This window comes from Xiphophorus couchianus, chromosome 14 (genome assembly GCF_001444195.1).
Source record: "Xiphophorus couchianus chromosome 14, X_couchianus-1.0, whole genome shotgun sequence".
NCBI classification, from domain to species: Eukaryota; Metazoa; Chordata; class Actinopteri; order Cyprinodontiformes; family Poeciliidae; genus Xiphophorus; species Xiphophorus couchianus.
The window spans coordinates 651,810-677,637 of record NC_040241.1 but is presented as its reverse complement, the minus strand read 5'-3'; the positions used below and the strand labels follow the sequence as shown (position 1 = coordinate 677,637).

The following is a 25,828-nucleotide window of genomic DNA, read 5'->3' as shown; positions in this document are numbered from 1 at the left end:
TCCCATGCAGCTGGGGAAAAACAACATCCAACCTTGTGCATATAACCCAAACAGCTTTAACTTGGTGGGAATATATAGAACTTAGAATAAACATATAGCAATACAACTAGCAGGTGGGACCTAATTGTAATTTTTCCACATCAATGACTTACAGTAAAGAAACAAGAAAAAAAATCCCAATTACTGGTCCAGTTGAAACCAGAAGTTTACATACACTGAATAAAGGGACATGCCCACCCTTTTTACCATAACTGCCTGAAGTTAGATCATACCAAACTTATCTTGTTTGAGATCAGATAGGACAACCAAAATTATTTCTGTTGACTAATGCCACAGTAATGAGCAAAATAATATGTCAGAAATGTGTTGATTAATGTCTTCAAAATTAGAAGTTTACATACATCTCCTAAGTATTTGGTAGCAACTGCATGATGTGAGTATGACATTTTTGGTTTCCTTTCAGAAGCTTCTCCCAATAGCTGGTTGGAGTTCTGGCCTATTCCTCCAGATGGAACTGGTGGAACTGAGTTTGGGTGGCAGGTCGCTTCACTCCCACTGTCCTTTGCAGATCTGCCCACTGATCAATCTATCAGTGCATAATTATTCATACCATCAGCAGATTTAGGTTTCTGACTGGAAGTAATATCAACACTTTGTTGTGCCCCAGTAAGAGACCCAACTTCAAATTTGATACAGAATCTAAAGCTAAATATTAAGGTGACAATAAGGAGGCCTTCCAGTCTCAAAAATGTGGCGATCATCACTAAAGATAAACATTTAAAATGCAAAAGGATGTGATTGCTGTCATGCCCAGAAAGATTCTTCCATTGATTGACGGGGTACAATAGTATTCAACATGCCATTTTCAACAAAGTGGAAATAAATACTTTTTCAGAACTATTACTCCTTTTACATTTTTTAGTATTATATTTATTTCTATGTCATTTTCTATTAGAAACAAGGGGCATAAATTAGGGGTACACCAACTGTAGTTAATTTATGGTCAATCACTTATCTTTAAAAGGCCTGGTCTCTCAAAATATTGCGCCGTAGTCTGTAAGTTAGCAACAGTGAGGTGACTATTGTCAATCACATAGGTGCAGACGTGGCCTGGTGGGCAGGTCAGTCAGCCCTCTCTCACAGCAGAGCACATGGGAACAGTGGCTGATTTTCAGAGCTTTGAGAAGGAAGTAGAGATTGGTGGATAAGATCGGTTTCTCGTGTAAGTATCGTCCGCTCTTCCAAACTTAAGGAAATTAAGTGGGGGTCAATTTATCAGTCCACCCATAGTTTAAATAATATTCGGCTCATGCAAAATGATGTGTGTGTTTAGAGAGGGTGGGGTGACTACAGCTACATTTACATAGCAGGCAAATGCGACCCAAATCCGATATTTTTTCCCCAAACAAGACCCAAATCTCTCTTTTTCATAGCATTCTGTACAGCTGCTATTTGGTTTGGTTTGGTGTTTTCTGAAGTTATTTGCTTTGGTTTTAAACCAAAGAAAAAATCCAATCTCTGCCACTTTCATATGGGGTACTAAAACTGATTTCCAGTAGTTTTCAAAGCTGCAGTCTGAACAGTGATGTCACATTAATCCAACTTTTACATCACTGACATAAAACATGCATCATAATTAAGCACAGTAAATCTACTGTAGATGTCAGCAATGTTTGAAATTCTATTAATGAAATTATAACATAAGTCTGTGTCAGTTAAGTGCATGAAATCACAATATCTCGTCAGACTCAGTCTGGTGGACTCCCTTTCTTCCAACAAAACAAAGCTTAATGCAACTATAGGAGGTGTGGCAGAATCAATAACTCTGGAATAAATGCCACTTGTCAGGCAGCAGAGAACCTGCTGTGTGCAAACCTCTTGAAGCCAATAAAAAGCATTTAAAAGTCAGTAGCTCTCAGGTCTCCAGGAAGACTGATCTGGAGTCTGTTCAAGAAGTAAACCGACTGATTTACCAGCTCTTTGGTGTCAATAACACATGGGTGCAGCTGAAGTGCAATACTTTCATTTATGATATTGGCCTATATATATGTAGGCTTGTATAATTATCACCAAGGACCGATCCAACACTAAGCAATGAAAAACAGTCCCTAACAGCAGTAAAAGTTAATGATTACAGTGCTGGAGGCAGCACTAAGAGGGGCAGCTGACTGTGAACTGGCTGGTGAATTGTCAGAGTGAAGCCCACTACACCTGAACACGGGGTTCCACGCCTGACAGTGGGACCGCTTATACTATAGCCGCTCGTTCTGTACAGGCAGGTAAACAGAGGAAATTAAACGGATTCGGAATGGCTGTGAAGAATGTGAACAGCACGCAATTACCTCTCCACTCTGTCATGCGCTTCGTATGTTTACCTTGATGCCTTCTTGACAAAGTACGAGTGGGTGAACTCCAAGTGGTCGTCCAGCCACGCTTCCATCCTCTCATTATCCGAGGAGCAGCGGTCCTCCATGGAGCTCAAACAACTATAGCAAGTCTTCTCTCGCTGAAAAGCTCCGATGTCTTACATCTGCGCGCGGAGCGGCTGGTTGAAAGCGCGCAGGGCGATAAAGTACTAGGGGCGCGAGCGCAAATCCGCTCGCTGGCCGAAGGCACGCTCGGCCAGTAGCTGAGACTGCGCGCGACGCTTCCTAGTTGCTGAATCGAGTCTGGGAGGGCTGAGTGGAGCAGGAGGGAGAGAGGCAGAGGGCAGAGACTGTACAAACAACAGGCCCTACAGCAACAGAGCCTATAAATCAGCTATACTTTCAAACACATGCAAGTTGTGAGGGCTGAAAATACATGCCGTTCTGCAGACTTGTTATGCAGAACATTCTGCCGAATTTAACTGCGACAAAAATCTTTTTCTTTTCAGGGATAGACAATTCTAACAAAATGACATGATTTTCAAGAAGTTAGGCTTTCAGAAAAAGTGTCTTTCTTTAATATCGACAGGTGTGTCACTAGACTGCTCCCCAGTGGCGGACATCCTCCCGAAAAATGCTGCCATCAGATGATCATGTTGCGTCCAACATCTTCTGCAAGTCATAAATGTCATAAGGTGGGGGTTTGAGTGGTGAGGATGGACGGCTGTAGAACCAGGTTAATGCAATAACGATGGTTTTAATGAGGAAGTCTACAGAAATCCAGGCAGCACAGGTGAGCAGAGGCAAGGAGCTCAGACTCTGGTAGCAACTGGTAAACAGTACACGAAAGGAAAACAATGACGACATACGACAGTAGAGACTAGGATCCGACAAGGAGCAGGGGCAAAAAAAGAAAAAAGACAAGGAGCAGGGAACACAGGTGGGATTAAATACACAAGTAGTAGACACAGCTGGGAGCAATCAAGGGCAGACGAGACAACACAGGAACTAAATTGACTCAGAAAAAAAATCCTCACAATAAACCCCAAAATAATAAGATACTACATAGTATCTTATATATATATATATATATATATATATATATAATATATGTGTGTGTGTGTGGGGGGGGGGGGGGGGGGGGGGGGGGTATGTGTGTGTGTGTGTGTGTGTGTGTGTGTGCGTGTAAAGTTGTTTGAAAGAAAGGCATTAAGAGGTGTGATGCTTCCAAATAAAATTAGGTTAGATATTGGATGTCAGCTGGTTCTTCATTTTCCTTTGAAAAAACCTCACAGCAGTATATTTCTTCACCATTAGAAATCTGAAATGTTTCAAATATCTTTCCATAGAGTTAAAGTTCCCACACATTCCCCTCAGGAAAGATTTATGAAGGTCATATATAAACTACAGTTTTTGAAAAATTCCTGTCATCTCTCATTTTATGCTGACGTTATACAAAAATACAGTAACTTTTCTGTGATGGTACTTCAATAAAGCATAATTGTTTCTTGTTTTCTATTGCTATGTTGGACGATAACATGCAGAACATCTGTACATTTTCAGAGAATTATTGAATGCAGTTGAAGATTCCTGGAATTACTCCTTGGAGCAAAGTTTCTGTTTTTTATATAAGAAAGTTACAGTAAAGCTCTTGGGGTCCTAAACACTAAACATATTAAATGAACACAGAATAATTTTGACACATTGTATTTCAAAAGACATGAGGACAGTGGTGTTATCATGACATATTAGGAGTTAAATAATCCTAAAGATAAGTCTGAAATAACAAAAATAAGCCCATCACAATTTGTCGTTGTGATGGACCCAAAAGTTTTCTTCAACCAAATAAGATGAAGTGCAATTGAGAAAGGTGACTGCCTGGCCAGGATTCATGTCCAGCTAAAGAACGAGTTTACCTCTGTAACAATCAGAGCATGAACATCTTACTAACTGCTATCATTAAGCTAAAGATAATCAGTAATAATGGTGCTTGGAGGTTTTTGTCATGCTAACTAATTCCTATTTCACAAAAGTACAGACTTCTGTTTTCGTTTCCCCCTTCCAACAAGCTGAAGGATGTCCTGATTATCAGGATGGTTCTTAAGAATCTTAAGAAATATTCCTGCTATGTTAAGAGTGATGTGGTCTACTCAGTAGGACGCTAGGACCACTCCGATCTAGAATCGGGGATATTCAGTTGAATTGTCTTGGCCTGATATCAAAGGATGTGTGGTGTTCCCTGAGGACAAAGGCAGTCTGTTAAAGATGACATGTAGCCAATCAGACAGTGAGGTGATGGAAACTGAAGGGGAATCCAAAATAAACAGAAGACAGAACAACTGTCATGACACCAGAACGTCTGGTGGATGTAGTAGTCGTCTTTGTATTGTTTTTTTTAAATTATTATTACTAAATATAGTCCACAAACTATGACCATTATTTCTTACTAATCAGTTATGTTTGGTCTTGAGCAGGGCTGCTGTTGTGGAGTCAGTTGTCCACTTTTGGAGGTGTTTTGAATGACATTTTACTGTAAAAATTAAGGGAGTTTTTAACCTTTTGCTGTGCACTGACTTGTGAATCACCATACCTATGGAACCATTTCCTGAAGAAAGACTGTCTGAATCCTAATGAACAAGTAAGAAATGTACTTAAAGTGTGGATGGCTTTCTTGGAGGTTCCTGTCCAGAGGATAAGGATGATATTATATAGTACTTGTTTTTTTTTTTTTTTTAGATCTGATCTTAGCAAATGATTTGGCATTTGTGGTAGTTTGGATGTATTAGGAATGTGTTCATTGCATTGCATTTTTTTTTACATCAATATTTTTATTGATGTACAGGTACAGATATGCCTGCCATATAACCAATAGAATCAACAAGACCAACAAACGCCCTCTTAGATACATGTCTGCATAAATTCCTTTAAGTATACAGGAGCTAATAGTTCACTGCTGAGGCTCCCTTGTTTAACATAATGGTCTGACATTAGCTGGCTTCTTCGTCTTGAGACAAGTCCATTCCTTCAACAAAATTCCAGAAGAGTCTCCAAATGCTTTCAAATAATTAGCTTTTCCCTTTTTGGAGATATGTTATGCATTCCACAGGTAAAGTCTTCAGCATTTGCTTGATCCATTGTTTGATGCCTGGTCCTGTTGTTCTCTTCCAGAATAGTGCTATCAGTCTTTTACCTTGTAGTAGACACATATCAATCAATAATTGTTCACATTTGGTAGACAAAGTATTTTTTGGATACAGACCTAAAATTAGAAAAACTGGATCTAATGCAACATCCTTTGAGACAAGTTGTTCTACAGTTGTTTTTATTGCTTTCCAAAATTTTTTAATTTCCCTGCATTCCCAAATACAATGAAACAAAGTCCCTTTTTCTTCTAAACATTTTGTGCATATGTCTGGTATATTAGGATTGTATCGATTTAAATCGACTGGTGTAATATAGATTCTCATTAACCATTTGTATTGTAGTAACATTAAGCGAGAGTTAACAGTTTGTTTCTGAGCCTTTGTACAGACAGACTGCCAGTCCTCCAGTGACAGGTTTACTCCCAGGGCTAATTTCCAGGCTTCCAGTTTCAGTGCCGAGTCCTCTGGGGAATTCAAAACCATAAAATTGTAGAATTCTGAAATCGCACCTTTACTTGTGTTATCTTTGCAAACCATTTCTTCTAGCTGGGACTTTGGTGGCTTGGTTAAATCTTTGTTTTTTGTCTTTGTTTTGCTGAAGGTATTTAAAGAAGTATTTTCTATTTGTATTAAATTTCTGCCTGAATTCATCAAAAGACATCATGTAAGCTGAATTTACTTGGTACAAATCATGAATTTTATCTATTCCTTTTGTGGCCCATTGTTTAAATACAGACGCTGCTCTTCCAGGAGTAAAATCTTGGTTTCTGAATATTGGAGTAAACTGGTTCTTTTGTGAATTTATTTACGTCATACCATATTTTGATCATGTTTTTGACAATAGGATTAACCGTTTTTCCCAACAGTCTTGGGACTGAATCAGAAAAATTGTATAAAGGTAAGGGTGGACTTACTGACTTAGATTCCATTTCTGTCCATTGAGGGGCGTCCCTGGCATTAAAGTAATATCTAATAGTCCTAAATTGTGCTGCCCAGTAATATCACTTCATATTCGGACACCCTAGTCCTCCCTCATTGTGAGGTAAATGTAAGAGCGACATTCTGACCCTGGGCCGTTTATTTTGCCATAAAAACCCAACAATTAACTTCCTAAAATTATTAAACCAGTTGGCAGGAGACAGCAGGGGGACATTCTGAAAAATATACAATACTTTTGGAAGTATATTCATTTTATAGGTGTTGATCCTGCCAATAAGTGATAAGGGAAGGGGCATCCATCTATTGATATTTTCAGTGATTTCTTTTGTTACATTGCATTTTTAACTAAATGTAAACACTCAGCTGCCTTAATAAATACCCATAAAATGTGTTAACAGAATATATTTCTTTTCAAGAAATAGGAAATCAGGGTTCTAGTGATAAGGTCTGAATTTGTATTTGCTGCACAGGTTTCCAGTGTCCTCCGACTGGACACTTGAGTCCCCTTGGTGGTGTCACTTTACCAACAGATGGCGGCTGGTGTTTCCCAGGGGGGAATTCCTCCCCACCCCCTCTTATCCCCGTCAAGTGTTCTACCCTATTCTGCTGGCAGAAACAGCAGAACAAAGACAACAGGGTTCTTATCAGAGATAAAGAGAGGAGAGAGAGAAAGATGCTGCTTCATCATAGTCCTCTTCTATGTATAAAACGCAAGTGCTGATAGCGGTTATGATCCATTAAATTTTGTTATTTTCTATTTTAATAATTTCATTGTTCCTTTTTTAAATATCTGGCCCTCTTAGTTTAAACCTTGTGTTGGTTAAGTTTTTCTCAATGTTTGTGTTTTGGATTTGCTTCATTAGATTAGTTCTCTTGTCCGTTCAGGTTTCCCGTTTCTTTGTTTCTGTTTTTTCCACCTCACTTCAGCCTATCATTCTACTCCCCGAACCAGCCATTATTCATTTCCTCATTTGTTCCTTCCCGCTCCCTTTCCCAGCTGCATCTGCTTACCTGTGATTAGCTCTTCTGGTTCTTTTGTCATTTTCACATTTCAGAAACTTCCATGCATCTGTGGAGGTGATCACAGTGCAGCCTATGGTGGATGTATAGTTCAAAGGGAAGCTAAAGAAGCCCAGAAAATCAAGATAACAGAAAAAGTTTCATATGCAGAAGCATTAAAAAGAGTAAAGAAAGATAGTACAAGAGGAATGAGGCTGGGAGAAACAGATCAAAGTTACACTTCTCGGAACAAAAATGAAGGACAGAATGATCAGAGACAAATACTAATGCCAACAACAAATACGTATAATACATGTGTGCATAAATGTAAAGTAGAGGAAAATACAATGATGGTGAAAAAATAAAACTTTGTAGCATTTATATGTCATATTATTAATGTTACAGTCCAAAAGAAGAAAAGTGATAAAATAAAAGCAATAGTAACAGCAGCAGGGAGGTTCCTAGATATGAAAGAAATTCAAGCAGATCAGATTCATACCATTTTGAGTGCCACTGAAATAACAGAAAATGGTCAGGATTAGGATACAAGATATGCATACAAGAAACATGGTTAAATTCAAATTTAGATTTTAAAATTCCTGGATATAACATAGAAAGACAGGATAGAAGTAATGGTAGTGGAGGAGGATGTGCCATCTTAATTAAGGAAGGAATTGCTTATAAGAACAACTCATTAAATAAAAAATTAGAATGTGTTAATATAGAAATATTTAATTTAAGGAAATATGGAAATATTAAAATGATAAATTATTATAATCCATGTAAAAATCTTGATAGTGGAATATTTAAGGAAATAGGGAAAATACATAGAAGAGAAGTTTGGTGTGGAGATTTTAATTCTCACAATAGTCTATGGGGCAGCAAGAAGACAGTTTACCAAAAATAAAAGTGAAAGGTCAGAAGAAAGTAGTTCCTTGGTGGAATAATGAATGTAGTAAAACAATTAAAGATCGTAATAAAGCTTTTAAAATATTACAGAAAAATTTAACAATCGAAAACCTTATTGATTATAAAAGGAAAAGAGCAAAGGCTCGGAAAACTATAAAGGATGCAAAAAAGAAAACATGGAGAGATTATTGTTCATCAATAGGTTCAGAAATAAATTTAAAGAATGTTTGGTTAATGTTTAGAAAAATGATGGGGAAAAAGAATAATGTTAATATTCCATCCTTAGTTAGAGGACAGGAGGTTTTGGTTTTAAATAAAGATAAGGCAGAGTTGTTAGGTGAGACATTTGCAGCTGTTCATAGTGGTGATCAGTTGACAGATACTCATAGAAGGCAGATGATTCAAAAAATTGGAAATCATAAAAATTCACTAGAAAAATATCAAAAATATATGTCAACATTAGATATGAATATAACCATGAAAGAAATAAAAACAGTATTGAAAGGGACAGGATATTCAGCTCCAGGGGAGGATCAATTATGTTATGCTATGTTTCGACAGATTCCGGGAGTAACACTGAAATTAATATTAAAATTATTTAATAAAATATGGAAAGAAGGATCGATACCAAATAGTTGGAAAAGGGCAATAATATTACCATTTAATAAGCCAGGTAAAGATCCTACCTGTCCAAATAATTACAGACCAATTGCTCTAACTTCTCATTTAAGTAAATGGATGGAGAAAATAATAGTAAATAGACTAGGATATTTTCTTGAGAAGAATAATCTAATTAATGGATATCAATGTGGATTCAGAACAGGAAGATCAACAATGGATGCTCTAACTAGAGTCAGTAATGAAATAGAGAAAGCTTTAAAAATGAAGGAACTAATGATTATAGTATTTTTTGATATAGAAAAAGCGTATGACTCACTATGGAAAGAAGGATTACTTATAAAAATGAAACAGATGGGAATAGGTGGGAGAATGTATAATTGGATAGCAAATTTTCTGCTAGATAGAAAAATAAGAGTAAAAATTGGGAATGATTATTCAAAAGAATTTAATGTTGAAAATGGAATACCTCAAGGTAGTGCAATTAGTCCAATTTTATTTAATATTATGATCAATGATATTTTCTATGATACTCATAAATGTATAAAATCTGCACTATATGCAGATGATGGGGTCATATGGATGAAGGGGAAAAATATTAAATATGTGGTAGGAAATATTAAAAAAGCAATTAGTAAAGTAGAAAAATGGTCTTATGAATGGGGTTTTAAATTATCAGCAAGCAAGTCTTGTTATATGGTTGTCACAAAGAAGAGAAATATTAATATAGAAACAATAACATTATATGGACAAACGTTAGAAAGAGTAACAGAATATAAATATCTAGGTTTATGGTTGGATAGTACTTATTCATGGAAAACACATTTAGATAACTTAGAAACCAAGTGTAAAAAAAGTTATTAATCTATTAAAGGCTGTGGCTGGAAATAATTGGGGTGCAGATAGACAGTCATTATTAAGCATATACAGGGCTCTCATGAGATCAATGATAGATTATGGCAGTATAATATATGGAGCAGCAGCTAAAACATCATTACAAAAAATAGAAAGATTACAGTGTAGGGCTTTACGTATATGTACAGGAGCAGTAAAAACAACACCTATTAATGCTCTTTTAATTGAAACTGGGGAAACTCCACTGGAAATGAGGAGAATTAAATTAGCTTTAGCATATTGGATGAAAATTAAAAGTAATAAAGATGATAATGTGAATTCAATTATTTTGCAGAATTGTTGGGAATATTTGAAGTTCCAAAGTAATGGATTTGGATGGATGGTTAGGAAATGGATTAAAATGTATAGATTAGAGGACAAGGAAACAGCTCATTTTAATCCAATTAGCGTTATTCCTTCATGGTTAATACCAGAGGTTAATGTAGATTTGGAAATTAATACAATGAAAAATGATTGGAATTTAAATGAAATAGGGATCAAGACTGATATTTATTTAAGAAATACATATAACAATTATCTTAAAATTTATACAGATGGTTCTAAGAATCTAAAAGGATATGTGGGAATAGGAATATATATATCAGAGTTTAAAATTTTTTTTTCTAAAAGAATATCAGATCATTTGTCGGTTTTTACAGCAGAAATGGTGGCAGTTATATTAAGCTTGCAATGGGTTGAGGAGGTCCGACCAGACAGGGTGGTGGTGTGCACAGATTCCAAAGCAGTAGTAGAAAGTATTAAGGGAGAAGGAAACGATAGAAAAGATTTAGTATTAGAAATTCATCATATTTTATTTAGATTATATAGGGGTGGCATTGATGTTTGGTTTTGTTGGGTGCCAGCACATGAAGGAGTAAAAGGCAATGAAAAGGCAGATAAATTAGCTAAAAGGGCTTTAGACGGGGAAATAACAATTTCAATTCCTTTTGGGAAAGGGGAAGGGAAATCACTTATTAAAAGTAAAGAAATGGAGAAATGGCAAAAAATGTGGAATGAAGATAAGAAAGGAAGAAGATTATATGAAGTACAAAAGTCAGTTCGAATTCAAAGCATTAATGAAAGAAACAGAAGAGAAGAAATAATAATTAGTAGATTAAGAGTAGGTCATACCTACTTAAATGACATGCTTACGTTAAAAACATGACATTCAGTCCGTTACAATATTTATTTCTCGATTATTAATCAGCGCTTCCCTGAACACAGCAATGATTGATTGACTAGCTGTACTTGGTGCTAGAGTGGCTAACATGAGTAACAGTTTAGTCCAAAGACTTTTCTGCTCAAATAAAATCTTTAGTGAATGTCAGATACAGACACATTGCATATTGATCTGTTTAGCTAACGTAAGACTGTGTAGCAGACAGGCTTCAAGGTGTACAAGTTGTATCAGTTCTGCCATTATGCTGTACTTGGCTAACGGGAAGCGTGTGTTTGTGAGACGGCCACGCACGTGACCACGTAGAATGGGCATCAGCCAATGACAAGCGGCCCCTCTGGTAAGGTCCACTCCATGGAGTCTATGTAGATTTTTCCTGTCTCACTGCTCTTTTTGCAATTACACAATAAAACAATATATTTACTAGTAACAGAAATTCAAACAATCTTTATAAAACACAGCCTCTTGTCAGTCCAGATAGTCCTGCCTTAGCTTGACTATTTAAGCAGCATTTAAATTTAAACCTGCGTGTCTTTGGCATTTGAGAAGGAGCAGAGGGAAGACAACCACTTTTTGACTTTAATAGCAACATGCTATCAAAGTGGCTGGAGCTCGCACCGAACAAGTCATTCGCACTAGAGCGGGTACACCGCACACCAGCCTCTGGGAAACCAAACCAGGGCAGAGCGGTTCTGATTCGCTTCTTAAAGTAGAGAAGGAATTTGTGTACCAAGAGGCAAGGAAAAGAGATATTATACAAGATAGGGCCAAAATCACATTTGCACAGGATCTATCTGCAGAGACGGTACGGATCAGACGCCGGTTTCACCTGGTGGTGAAGCTGTCTGTTGACATCGGTGTATTCCTTGGATTCCAACAGAACCTCTGCAAACTTCTGATCCTCCACCGTGGAAAGATCCATCTCTTCTCAACACCTCAAGAAGCTGAATAATTCTCTTCCAAAATAAATACAATGGATGCTTTAGATCAGTGAGTCATGAAAGACAAGCTGGTAAAGAAACAGATAAACTGATAAGACATTCTATGTGGCTATTCCTGCTCCAATAGACCTGATCAACGACAGGTCTATTGGGTTTAGGGTGCAATAAGTTCTAAGTTAATGGGCAGTTCATATAAACATAGCTGATTGTTTTTATATGCTCACATAATCTAAGCCCAATTCGAGGCACTGAACAGTACTCCGGCAAAGAAAACTGTTCCCCACCAGGAAGAGGAGGCACTCTGCCTGGACTCAGCCGATGTGTTGAAGACTCTGAAAAGAGTCAACCCACGGAAGGCCCCAGGCCCCGACAACATACCTGGGTGGGTGTTCAGGGAATGAGCAGGTCAGCTGGCTGGTGTCCTAGCAGACATTTTTAACACCTCACTGGACCAAGCCACAGTGCCAGCCTGTTTCAAAACTGTCTCCATCATTCCGATGCCAAAGAAACCTCAAGTCACCTCTTTCAACGATTACCGGCCTGTGGCACTGACTCCCATCATGATGAAGTGCTTTGAAAGGCTGGTAAAAGAACACATCGTACACTAGAGCCCACATATTTTAGATATATTATTGTGCAGGGACGCATTTCAACATTAACACAAAATTTGATAAATATTTATGGACCTAACAATGATGACGCATCCTTTTATAAAAATGTATTTTTAACCTTGTCAGCCCTGGAGGGGTCCCCTCCTTTATATTATAGGAGGGGACTTTAATTGCACCCTAAACCCAAGTCTGGATAAATCTACTCAAACTGATACCAGTCATACACAAACCAGGAAAATATTCCTTAATTATGTAAAAGATTTAAGAATAAATGAAGTATGGAGAACAAGGAACCCAAATAACAGGAAATTTTCATGTTAGTCAAGCTCACACCAATCCCATTCGTGTATTGATTATTTTCTCATCTCTGTGGAGTTATTGCCTCATGGAGAACTGCTGGTATAATAGTATCGTAATTAGTGATCATGCTACAGTGTCCCTGGAAATAAAAGTAAATAAGATTGATCAAGGGGTGATATGGGGTGAAATGATTTTTTTTTTCCCAAGATGGCGGCGCATGCAGTTACAGCGGCTCATTGCTCTCTCGGTCGGTGCTATGCTATGTTTGGCTGCTTGTGTACGTGTTGATTTGTGTTCCGTACTCGTCATGTCGGACAAACAAAATATACAGTCGGGACGATCTCCTGACGATCGGTGCCCGCTACAAACTAGATGTTACAGCTGATTTTCAACACTTGTTCAATATTCCGGGGGACATAGCGAGGAGCCCCGGGGCGCCGTGGATTACCATCGCAACAGGGAGGAAGCGACAGCGGCGTAGAGAGAGACGGCAGAAGCGGGGCTGCAGGGCCGGCGTGCTAGCTAGGCTCCGGAGGCAACCACACAAACCACCACTCCCCAGCCTGTTTCCCAGCTGTGCACATCATAGCGGGGGACTTCAACCATGCAGACTTGAAGACAGCGCTCCCCAAATTCCACCAGCATGTAAAGTGTGCTACAAGAGAGGCCAACACTCTGGACAAAGTCTACTCCAACATCAAGCTAGGCAACAGGGCTAGACCACTTCCTCACCTGGGTCAGTCCGATCACCTGTCCCTGCATTTAATTCCTGCTTATGCCCCCCTCAGGAAAACTGCTCCAACCATCACCAAAACCATCAAATCCTGACCCAAGGATGCGACACAGCAGCTGCAGGACTGTTTCAACAGGACAAACTGGGATGTTTTTGAACATCAGGACCTGGAGGTTTTTACGGACAGTGTACTGTGCTACATCAAGAACTGTATTGACACTGTAGCTGTGGATAAACGCATCCGGGTCTTCCCAAACCAGAAGCCCTGCATGACTCAGGAGGTCCAGCGACTGCTAAAGACCAGGAATGCCGCCTTCAGGTCTGGGGACAGGACCGTCTACAGTACAGCCCGAGCTAACTTGAAGAGCGGCATCAGAATGGCTAAGTCTGACTACAGGAGGAGGATAGAGGGCTACCTTGACAGCAACAACAGCAGGCAGGTGTGGCAGGGAATCCAGCATCTCACCAACTACAGGACCAACCTCGCAGCTGCGGAAGGCGACGCCACGCTGACAGAGGAGCTGAACCTCTTCTTTGCCCGCTTTGAGGTGAAGCCAACAGAGGCAGCCACACTACACCAAGCGACCCACAACACCACACTCCTCGTTGTAGAGGAGCACAAGGTGAGGCGCACAGTGCGGGCTGTCAACCCAAGGAAGGCTGCTGGACCTGACGGCGTCCCTGGACCTGAAAGACTGCGCCGATCAGCTGGCTGGAGTCTTCACCAGGATCTTCAACCAGTCCCTAGCCCTGTCTACAGTCCCATTCTGCCTGAAATCTTCCACCATAGTCCCCATACCCAAGAAACCTCACATCTCTTGCCTCAACGACTACCGGCCAGTGGCACTAACCCCTGTGGTGACGAAGTGTTTTGAAAAACTGGTCCGGGGTCACATCACAGCACTTCTCCCTCCTGGCTTTGACCACCACCAGTTCGCCTACAGAGCCAACAGATCCACAGAGGACGCTGTGATCACGGCCCTCCATGCTGCTCTGTCACATCTGGAGCAGCAGGGGAGCTATGTGCAGATGCTCTCTGTAGACTACAGTTCTGCTTTTAATACCATCCTCCCTCACAGACTGGTGGACAAATTGGGGGACCTGGGCCTCCCTCATTCCACCTGCATGTGGATTCTGAGCTTACTGACCAACCGACAGCAGAGAGTTAGGGTGGGAAAACATACATCCACTGCCCTCAGCCTTAGTACTGGCTCTCCACAGGGCTGTGTGCTGAGCCCCCTGCTCTATTGTCTGTACACATACGACTGCACCTCTGCCCACCACAGCAACACCATCATCAAGTTTGCTGATGACACCACAGTGGTGAGGCTCATCTCAGGAGGCGACGAGTCCGCCTACAGGGGTGAGGTGGAGCGGCTGTTGCAGTGGTGCAGGGAGAACAATCTGCTCCTCAACAACTCAAAGACAAAAGAACTCATAATACACTGCTCAAAAAAATAAAGGGAACACTCAAATAACACATCCTAGATCTGAATGTAAGAAATATTCTCATTGAATACTTTGTTCTGTACAAAGTTGAATGTGCTGACAACAAAATTACACAAAAATCATCAATGGAAATCAAATTTATTAACCAATGGAGGCCTGGATTTGGAGCCACACACAAAATTAAAGTGAAATAACACTACACGCTGATCCAACTTTAATGTAATGTCCTTAAAACAAGTCAAAATGAGGCTCAGTATTGTGTGTGGCCTCCATGTGCCTGTATGACCTCCCTACAACGCCTGGGCATGCTCCTGATGAGGTGGCGGATGGTCTCCTGAGGGATCTCCTCCCAGACCTGGACTAAAGCATCCGCCAACTCCTGGACAGTCTGTGGTGCAACGTGACGTTGGTGGATGGAGCGAGACATGATGTCCCAGATGTGCTCAATCGGATTCAGGTCTGGGGAACGGGCTGGCCAGTCCATAGCTTCAATGCCTTCATCTTGCAGGAACTGCTGACACACTCCAGCCACATGAGGTCTAGCATTGTCCTGCATTAGGAGGAACCCAGGGCCAACCGCACCAGCATATGGCCTCACAAGGGGTCTGAGGATCTCATCTCGGTACCTAATGGCAGTCAGGCTACCTCTGGTGAGCACATGGAGGGCTGTGCGGCCCTCCAAAGAAATGCCACCCCACACCATTACTGACCCACTGCCAAACCGGTCATGCTGAAGGATGTTGCAGGCAGCAGACCGCTCTCCACAGCGTCTCCAGACTCTGTCACGTCTGTCACATGTGCTCAGTGTGAACCTGCTTTCATCTGTGAAGAGCACAAGGCGCCAGTGGCAAATTTGCCAATCCTGGTGTTCTCTGGCAAATGCCAAGCGTCCTGCACGGTGTTGGGCTGTGAGCACAACCCCCATCTGTGGACGTCGGGCCCTCATACCATCCTCATGGAGTCGGTTTCTAACCGTTTGTGCAGACACATGCACATTTGTGGCCTGCTGGAGGTGATTTTGCAGGGCTCTGGCAGTGCTCCTCCTGTTCCTTCTTGCACAAAGGCGGAGGTAGCGGTCCTGCTGCTGGGTTGTTGCCCTCCTACGGCCTCCTCCACGTCTCCTGGTGTACTGGCCTGTCTCCTGGTAGCGCCTCCAGCCTCTGGACACTACGCTGACAGACACAGCAAACCTTCTAGCCACAGCTCGCATTGATGTGCCATCCTGGATGAGCTGCACTACCTGAGCCACTTGTGTGGGTTGTGGAGTCCGTCTCATGCTACCACGAGTGTGAAAGCACCACCAACATTCAAAACTGACCAAAACATCAGCCAGACAGCATAGGTACTGAGAAGTGGTCTGTGGTCCCAACTGCAGAACCACTCCTTTATTGAGTGTGTCTTGCTAATAGCCAATAATTTCCACCTGTTGTCTAGTCCATTTGCACAACAGCAGGTGAAACTGATTGTCAATCAGTGTTGCTTCCTAAGTGGACAGTTTGATTTCACAGAAGTTTGATTTACTTGGAGTTATATTGTGTTGTTTAAGTGTTCTTTATTTTTTTGAGCAGTGTAGATTACAGGAGGAATAAAATGGACATTACACCACTAACCATTGGGGGAAAATGTGTGGAGAGGGTAGCTGATTTCCGTTTCCTGGGGTCCACATTGAGCAGGGCCTCACATGGAACATGAACACCTTCGAGCTGATAAAAAAGGCCCAGCAAAGACTGTACTTCCTGAGGGTTCTCAGGAGGAACAACATCAAGGAGAAGCTGCTGGTGTCCTTCTACAAGTGCTCCATAGAGAGCATACTGACCTACTGTATCTGCGTCTGGTATAACAGCAGCACTACGGCTCAAAGGAAAGCTCTCCAAAGGGTTGTGAATACAACCCAAAAAATCATTGGCTGCCCTCTCCCCTCACTGGAGGACCTGCACAGCGACCGCTGTCTAAGAAAAGCACAACACATCACAAAGGACACTTCTCACCCCGGACATTCTCTGTTCACACTGCTGCCTTCAGGCAGAAGATACAGAGCAACCAGAACCAGAACCAACCGTCTCAGAGACAGTTTCTACCCGATAGCAATAACAAAACTAAATGCAATCAAAAACAACCATTAATCATCATAAATGATGTATGTGAGAATGTGGCTGTTCTTATTTATTTGTTTTTTTTTGGGGGGGGTTACCAGTTCTTTGTTAATTCTTACATTGTGTGTGAATTGTGAGACAGTTATTTTTTGTTTTTAAGCATATGCACTGACTGATGGCACCTTTTGAATTTCGTTGTCCTTGTGACAATGACAATAAAGATTTATCTATCTATCTATCTATGGAGGATGAAGATACTTCTGCTAAAAGACTCAAAATTTGTTACATTTATAGAAACTTGTATTGACAAATATTTTGAAATGAATAAAGATGAAACGACAGCTAGTATTAGATGGGAAGCTTTTAAAGCTTATATTAGAAGAGAAATTATCAGCTATAGCAGTAATAAAAATAAACAATATAACCAAGAATTAAAATCATTAGAGAGACTAATTAAATTCAGCAAAGCAGAACTTTATCAAGAGCAATGATCATACAAAATACACAAACTTAATGTTTTAAAAACCAGATATGATAAATTAACAACAGAGAAAGTGGCAAAAAACTTAATGTGGACTAAACAAGCATTTTATGATCAAGGAGAAAAGGCCGGTAAATTATTGACTTGGAGGATAAAACGGATGCAAGCGGAAAGAACAATTAACAGCATAAAATCAAAATCGGACATTTTAACCACAGACCCTTCAGAAATAAATAAAAACTTTAGAGAATTATACAAAATCTTGTATAAGTCTGAATATTCTGGAAACAAAGAAGCAAAAGCTGCGTTCCTTAATCAATTAAAATTCAAAACCCTTTGGGCGTGCCATGGTGGCATAGTGGTTAGCGCCACCCATATTTGGAGGCCTTAGTCCTCGACGCGGCCGTCGTGGGTTCGACTCCCGGACCTGACGACATTTGCCGCATGTCTTCCCCCCTCTCCTTCCCAATTTCCTGTCAGCCTACTGTCATATAAGGGACACTAGAGCCCACAAAAAAGACCCCCTTGGAGGGGGAAAAAAAAAAATTCAAAACCCTTTTAGAGGAGGAGAAAACACCTCTTGATAGTCCTTTAACAATAAAAGATCTATCTGAAGCAATAGACAGCATGAATAGCGGTAAAACGCCAGGTCCTGATTCACTTTCAATATAAAACATTTAAAAATAAATTAACCCCACCACTTCTCAACATTTATGAGGAACTTGGTGAAACCTTTCTAAAATGGATACAACTACTATATACTGATCCCACAGCACAGGATTTAACCAACAGTAACATGTAAAAACCTTTTAATCTACAACAGTCAACCAGGCAGGGTTGCCCTCTGTCACCACTGCTTTTTGTATTGGCAATAGAACCTTTGGTGATGGGTGTTAGAGAAAATACAGGAAAATCAGGTATTAGAATTGGAGGAAGAGAACATCTCATTACCTTGTTTCACATCATATTTTTCATAAGTAATTTTAAGATCAGTATTCCCAATTTATTAAATCTAATAAAAGAATTTAGTGAATTTTCAAAATATAAAATTAATCATTCTAAATCACAGTTAATGTTTCTTAATGAAGAAGAAAGAGGAGTCCTATTGTGGTTACCCCATTTAAAACAACTACAAAAGGTTTTACATACTTGGGCATTAAGATCACCCCATCCCTCAATGAAATAAGAGCAGCAAATTATAATCGCCTTGTGGAAAAAGTCACAGAAATGCTAAATCAACGGTCAAATTTGCCTATATCCATGATCGGCTGAGTAAATTTATTAAAAATGACAATCTTGCCCAAATTTTTATACTATTTTCAAACACTTCCATTGCCACTGTCAGAGTTATTTTATGACAGTTTGGACAAACTATTTAACCAATTTATTTAAATAACAAGCAAAACTCCCTTTAAAGCTACTCTATTTGCCCTATGAAGAGGTGGACTTCAAGTCCCTAATCTCAGATGGTATTATATGGCTGCCCAACTAACATCAGCTACTCATTACTTTTGCCTGATAGGACCTGTAATTGGGTAGACATTGAACAGCAATCTGCTCCAGATTTCCCCTTAAACACCTTTCTAAATTCTTTGGATATAAAAACACTAAAAAACCCCACAAAGAACCCTTTCTTAAAAAATACAATTGTAACTTGGCATGCAGCACATAAACATATGGGTGACCATCCAGAGCCATCACAATTTACCCCTATTTGGGGTAATGAAAGGTTCACCCCAGGAAAAAATGATGGAGGATTTAAACTATGGAAAACCAAAGGCATTCAGAAAATTAAAGATCTATATGCTGATGGCATGTTGCTTACTTTCGATCAGTTATGTAAGAAGTATTTAATACCTCCCAAAACATTTTTTTAAACAATTGAAAAACTATGTCATCAAAACTGAAATGAATAGTTGACATTCCACCCTTAACAAAAATAGAAGAGGTCTGTGTTAACTTAAAAGTTAAAGGTTTTCTTTCTGTGTTCTATAATTTGTTGATGCTTTCCTCTAAGGACTCAACAATTGACAAGTTAGATGCTTAGAGAAGAGATTCTCTTGAAGATATAGATGAGGAAGACTGGAAGCTTGCTTAAAAGGACAAAAACAAACGATAAACACATTTAACAATAAACGTGTTTAGTGTTAAACACGTTTTAAACTTCTGCAATATAAATGGCTAATGAGAACCTATAAAACACCAGTTAGGCTTCATCATATGTCCTGTGATATTCCAGATAGTTGCACTAAATGTTTATTTGAAACAGGAACTCTTCTTCATTGTCTGTGGGAATGTCTTAAAATCCAGAAGTTTTGGAAGGATGTTATTAGGTGTCTATCTGAATTGTTTAAGGTTAAAGTCCCATTAGAGGTTAAAATCTGGCTTCTAGGAATATACCCAGTGGAATTTAAACAATCACACACTAAAACTAAATTGACAGACTATGGACTTCTTCAAGCCAGAAGATATGTTGCATTATGCTGGAGGAGCATGGACGCCCCCTCCCTGGGCCTCTGGAAGAAAGAAATTGCAAATTTGCTCGGACTGTAAAAACTAACATACATTGCCCAGGGTAAACAACGGGACTTTGAGAACCTCTGGGAGTCATATGGACTGAAGGCGGAGCTTATTAATGGATGTCTTGACTACAGTTTCTGTTCATATATTGTCTTGTTATTTTTCTCTGTCTTAATCTAAAGGGTTTTGTATATTTTTGGAACTAAACAAATGCAGGTTTGAATGGTGAGTGTGTGAGTGAATGTAAGTGTGTATAAGTACATGTTTAAAATGTTGAGTTTGTTGTTTGTACGTTTGTTGTGTCAAAAAAGAGACACAACAAACTTACAAACAAACTTACAAACAAAATATATTGAAAAAAAAAAAGTCCACCGATTCTTCACTGTCCTTAGAAGTAAAACCTCTGGCAAAAATACAGACGTGAGGAGGAAGACACACTTTCCAGACTGAACAATTTCAGTGAAGTTAAATAGGAGCGATTTAAAAAGAAAATGTATCTGTGACATTCAGTGACACTGACACACCGACAGACCCATTCTGTCTGTATGATATCAGACAAAATGGGTCAGAAGAGGAGATCACTGCAGACCCGTCAGAAACTAAAGAACCAGACATTAGAGTCTCTTCATCCCTCAATCATCTCCTGAGACTGAAAAATATAAATGGCAATTTAAAGAACAAATCATACTGATAGATTATTGGTAAATAAATAAATATTGTGAAGAGAAATACTTTCTACATTACTTTGTTAGGGCTTTCTGTGTAGGAAAAATGTTGATATATTTTATAAATAGAGTGTTTTGAGGTCAATATTATTTCACTATTATTTTATTTATGTGGGTTGCCAGTTTGGATAACCTGACTTCCTATCAAGCTATAAGAATGAAGGACACACATTCTTATAACAAAATGCCTCAGACCTGCAGCCCATAGGCAGTTCTAGCGGCTGGCGGAAGTGGCTCTTTGGCTCACTTATATATTAAATGATAAAATATTGGCCTATTTTTTGTTTCATTCCTTTTTAATTGCTTTCTAGGTTGCAATTTATTCACATATATGTACATACAGTATATTATTATTGATACTTTAATTAAAGATGAATTGTATAAGTTTATGTGTGTATCAAACCAATTAGTCCTCAGTGTCCCTACAGCCCTTAGACTCAAAAAGGTTGGTGACCCTTGTTCTAGGACTTGGCAGGGGGACACTTGAGTTTAAATGTCTTTACTCAATATTTCTACAGTGGTATTGTGATGTATCTCATGAGTCAGTAACTATTATCCAACAAGGAGATCATTTAAATTAAAGTTTCATTTCTATTGTGGTTTGACTGCTGTATTTTTAAACCTACTTAACACAAAATTAATGTCATTCAGCTGTGAGGATGGAGAAAAAGAAAAGAAGATGACAGAGGAAGAATCAGGACAGACAGGGCAAAGCAACAAGTTGGTCTAATATTAGGTGGAAATGAGGGAATAGCTACTTAATCCCAAGCATTATTTTTTAAACGTTATTTTTAAAAATTGTATTAAGATCTGTAATTTTGTACAACTAATACATAATGCTTTTTTGACCATATGACTTAGTGGAGAACACCAAAGACGAGGGGTGAAGAAGACAGACATGAGGTCAGTGATAGAGGAGACAAGTGATGAGATCAGGAAGGAATAATAACATTAGGGGGGCAACAAAAAAAACCTAAATACCATGATGGCATGAATTTAATTATTGTATTTTATAACTGCACAAATAAGGGAGACCTGTATGGACATATTAAACCTGGGGGGGGGGGTGACATGTTTGCATAGACCTCAGAAAGTATGTAGTTGCGCCCCTGGGTTTTGGTCAAGTTAAAGTCACAGTTAGACCTTCAAGTAAGTGGGATAAAGTTTTGTCTTATATGAGCCGTCATCTTACATGGGTCAGTGCACTGATTGCAGCTTTCTATCAGATCATAGATTATCAATCTATAAAACGTTTGACCTGCCGATTTCGATTTTAGCCAGTGCCATTTTACTTATTGAAATGTCGCTAAATATAGGAAGAAAGTCACTGAGTTGGTAGCAGTGGGGTCACTATTGATACTACAAGCTTTAGTCAAACCTCTCACTGCAGAGCAGAAGAGGAAAGTGGCTGATTTATAGACTTTGGCTGAAGTAGAAAGATGAGAGGATGAGATCGTCTTCACGTAAATATCGACCAATCTCCCAAAATTGAGGAAATCGGCGCGAAATTGGCTCGATTTTGTGTTGGTAGTAAAAATATTGTAGAGGTAGTAAAAAAGGTAGTAAAAAGTAATAAATTCAACTCTGAGATTCCTGTATAAACCCTGAACTGAGTTCAGGGTTTTACAACTAATATATAATGCTTTATGGATTATACAAGAATGTAATTATGTCCATAGAAAGACCATATCCATGTCAAATAAAGTGCTCTTCATCAAAGTTGCAGTTTAAAAATAAATCTTGTAATCATTTCTTATGTTGAGCATTTCCACGTTTCAGCTACAACGTCCACTATTTAGTGAAAATGTGTCTCTATTCATTTTTAATGGATTTTTAAATGGTATTAATTGTAACTGTTTTCTAACAATTCAAATATTTACTTACTTTTTTAAGTTCTGTAATTCACAGGAACTTGCATAATTATCCTTATTCTTGTTATTATGGCAAACACCCCAAAATGTGTTCATTGTTGCAAATATGTAAAAAAATATCTTTTTCATAAAAGCTACATACTGCAACTTTTATAAAATAAAACAAATATACTTTGAAAAATAAGAGTTCAAGCCAGGGACCAAAAAACCAAGATGGGAATCTTTTGTTCAGGATCTGACAAAGAGAGAATTAATACAGGAGGCTAACAACTGGTTAGGCTGACACACTGTTCCCCAGATGTTGAGAGAGCTAACACTTGTGATCATAATAGCTGTGTTCGTTTCACCTGATGCCAATGTAAACACGACTCACTCTCTCCTTCTAAAGACCATTAAAGAATAGCAGCAGGGGACCTGAGTCCCACTTTGAAACCCTTCAGTATCACTCTTCTGCTCTTCCAGCCCTGCCCCCGGCCGGCCAGCTGGCCAGCCGGCCGGTCGGCCCCCCGCCCCACCTGGGTCCTGCACCACTCCATTCATTGTACAGGAGCATGATGTCAGATAGGTGCTCCTGGCAGTGAACCCCAAGAAAGCTATTAAGATGTCCAAAGAAGGGCAGCTTAAAATAAAACTTAGCAGTAAAAACTGCTTCTAGTTTCCCTCTTTTGCCTTCAGACCTTTAATTCCTTCACCTTACACACATCAAGACCAAGACTAAAAACAGCCTAATGTCTTCTTTTTCATCCAATTTCCACATCCTTTGAAACACAGTCAGTAGATAAACATCTCTGATCCCATGTGGTTATAAACAAAGCAAAAAGGCCTCTTGACATATTTCCACTATTAAAGAGACCAAATTGCAGGCCTAGCAGCAGAGCATACAGAGGCCTTATATAGTCACAGCAAACTCATCCTCATGCTGGAATGGCCCGAGGCAACCTCTCCAAAAAGCCAATACAGCTGATGAGTTTTAGAAGCAAAAAAGGAAAACAGTGTTCAGAATCCTGAGCTCACAAGGGAAATATGTGAAGAACAGCAGAGTTTACTGTTTGTGAACAAAATTATTTGAGAAAGAGATTAAGTGAGAATGTGACATGAGAAAGAAACTGAAAGCACAGGGAATAGTAGGCAAAAAGCACTACTTAAAAAAACCCATTCAAATCCAAAAGTCAAAAGTGTGGTCCACTAAGTAAACTACTTCTAAACTGGGAGGAATCTGGGCAAACGTGATGATTTGCTGGCTTAGCTTTTCAAGTTCTATAACCCGGCCTACATGTCCCATGACTTCGTGGGAAGTATTGCTATGAAATGCAGGCCTGTATGACCTGCATTCTTCTTGCATTTTTGTTTCTCTTTTGGACAGGATGTGGTTATTGACATTTATTTTACTACGCTTTTTATGTGACAGATCATCTAAGTACAGCACCTTTGTGAAATAAAAAGAAAAACATACATTCTTTTGAAAATGTTTGGAGAATAAAAATAAGAAAAAGACATCTGATACTCATGAAGTAACTGGAGCTATGGGGTGGAGACAAATGAATTGAAAAGTTACTCAGAACGTTTGCTGAAACTTGAAGTTGAGTTTAGCAACTATGGTTGAGATGCAGCAGTTTTATCCTCTAATATAAGTAAGTCTTGCCCAGAAAAGATTACACTGCAATGATCCAGTTCTTCCATCATGAAGTTAGAAAGACTTCACTAACATAGCTGCTCTAACATAACTTCTTCTGGTGCTCTTTAGCACCACAAGTCTCTCATGCAAACTGTTCGTCTTCCTTGAAAACGGTGTCCTTTCCTCGTTTTCCCTAAACCACACACACACACAGGGGGCTCTCTCATAGTTCTATAAATGCAATTGTGGTTTGCTGAAGCCAGCTGCTGCCTCCATGTTCTGTTCAGCATCATACTCACCCCATGGCAGTGGACAGAAGTCCTCGTGGCTCTACCAAAGGAGTTTTCCTCCTGAGAGGTCTCCTCACTGTTTTCTCTCACTTTAGTTGCTTCTTTATCTGGAAGTTCACAAGGTTTTCTAAATAATTTAAATGTGCTTCAGGTAGGCAGAGATGGCATGACTATTAGAACCAGTCTCATGCTGGGAGCCTCTCAGTCTCTGTGGTTATACCTCAGTTCCCTTCAATAATCTGTGCTTTTCCCTCATCTCTCCTCCTCCTTCTCCTCCGTAGCTGGGAGACTGCTGGCCTCCAGGGAGGCTGTCCACTCTGAGACCCTCTCCTCCCCTTCTCCTCAGGAGCAGGGATATCTTGGTAGCTAATGTACTTCAAAAACCAAATCTAATTAGTGACAGACAACAATAAATTGTAGTAAATATCTGTTATTGTGCGATATAGGGGAGCAGCTATACAAATAGTCCTAGAAATTGCAGGATGACCAAGAACTGTAGACTCCTGTTTATTCGTAGATTTTCTGTAGAATGTAACTCCCAAAACATTTAAGGATTATTTGCCAATTTGTGAAATTTTTATAGATTATGTCTGAAATATCTGAAAGAAAATGCAGCTTGGGATACTGAAGTACTTTGGCACAATGCTACTTGACATGCTATTGGCTGCTGTTTGCAAAGCAGCCAATCCAGAAGCCTCATTCATTTTGTTTGGTGCTGATTGGCTGTTTGCTTGGAGGTTAGCCTAGCTTCACACACTGACACAAACACACATATCAATGACCAATGGTGAACATGATCATAACTAGCTTTGTTATTAAAATAACATCCATGTGTTTGGATGTTGTTTTGTTTGAAGTAAAATTTAGTGATAGTGAGTTTGTGTGTTTGCACACTTCATGTTTCAAACACAACCACTCCAGCTTTTGTATATTTGGCAGGTGTGCTTGTTCAGAGAGTGACCACCTGCAGTACTCTGTCTTTGATAGCAGTAGATTAAAGCACAGCAAACAACACCTGCTTCAAAAGGTCACAGAGGGTTCATGGATTCAAAGAACCTCTGAAAGGAAATGCCAGTCAGATATTTTATCTCAGGCTCCCATCTTTCTTTTTTATAAAACAACAACTTTTGTTGAGACACAGTAAGACACAAACT

General features: G+C 39.4%; 1 protein-coding gene across 5 annotated transcripts in view; it reads right to left on the bottom strand.

Annotated features, from left to right (window-relative positions):
* pde5ab (phosphodiesterase 5A, cGMP-specific, b) overlaps window positions 1-24,916 on the bottom strand; it is a 126,494-nt gene extending 101,578 nt beyond the window's left edge. For 4 of the 5 annotated variants that reach the window (XM_028038298.1, XM_028038301.1, XM_028038303.1 and 1 more), the window contains exon 1: window positions 2,376-3,383. In XM_028038298.1, coding sequence (XP_027894099.1) covers window positions 2,376-2,473 — 98 coding nt within the window. In that variant the 5' untranslated portion in view covers window positions 2,474-3,383. Of the gene's footprint in view, window positions 1-2,375; window positions 3,384-24,683 lie in introns of those variants that run through there. The other variant, XM_028038300.1, reaches the window with a different exon arrangement.
* Window positions 24,917-25,828: the final 912 nt, after the last annotated feature.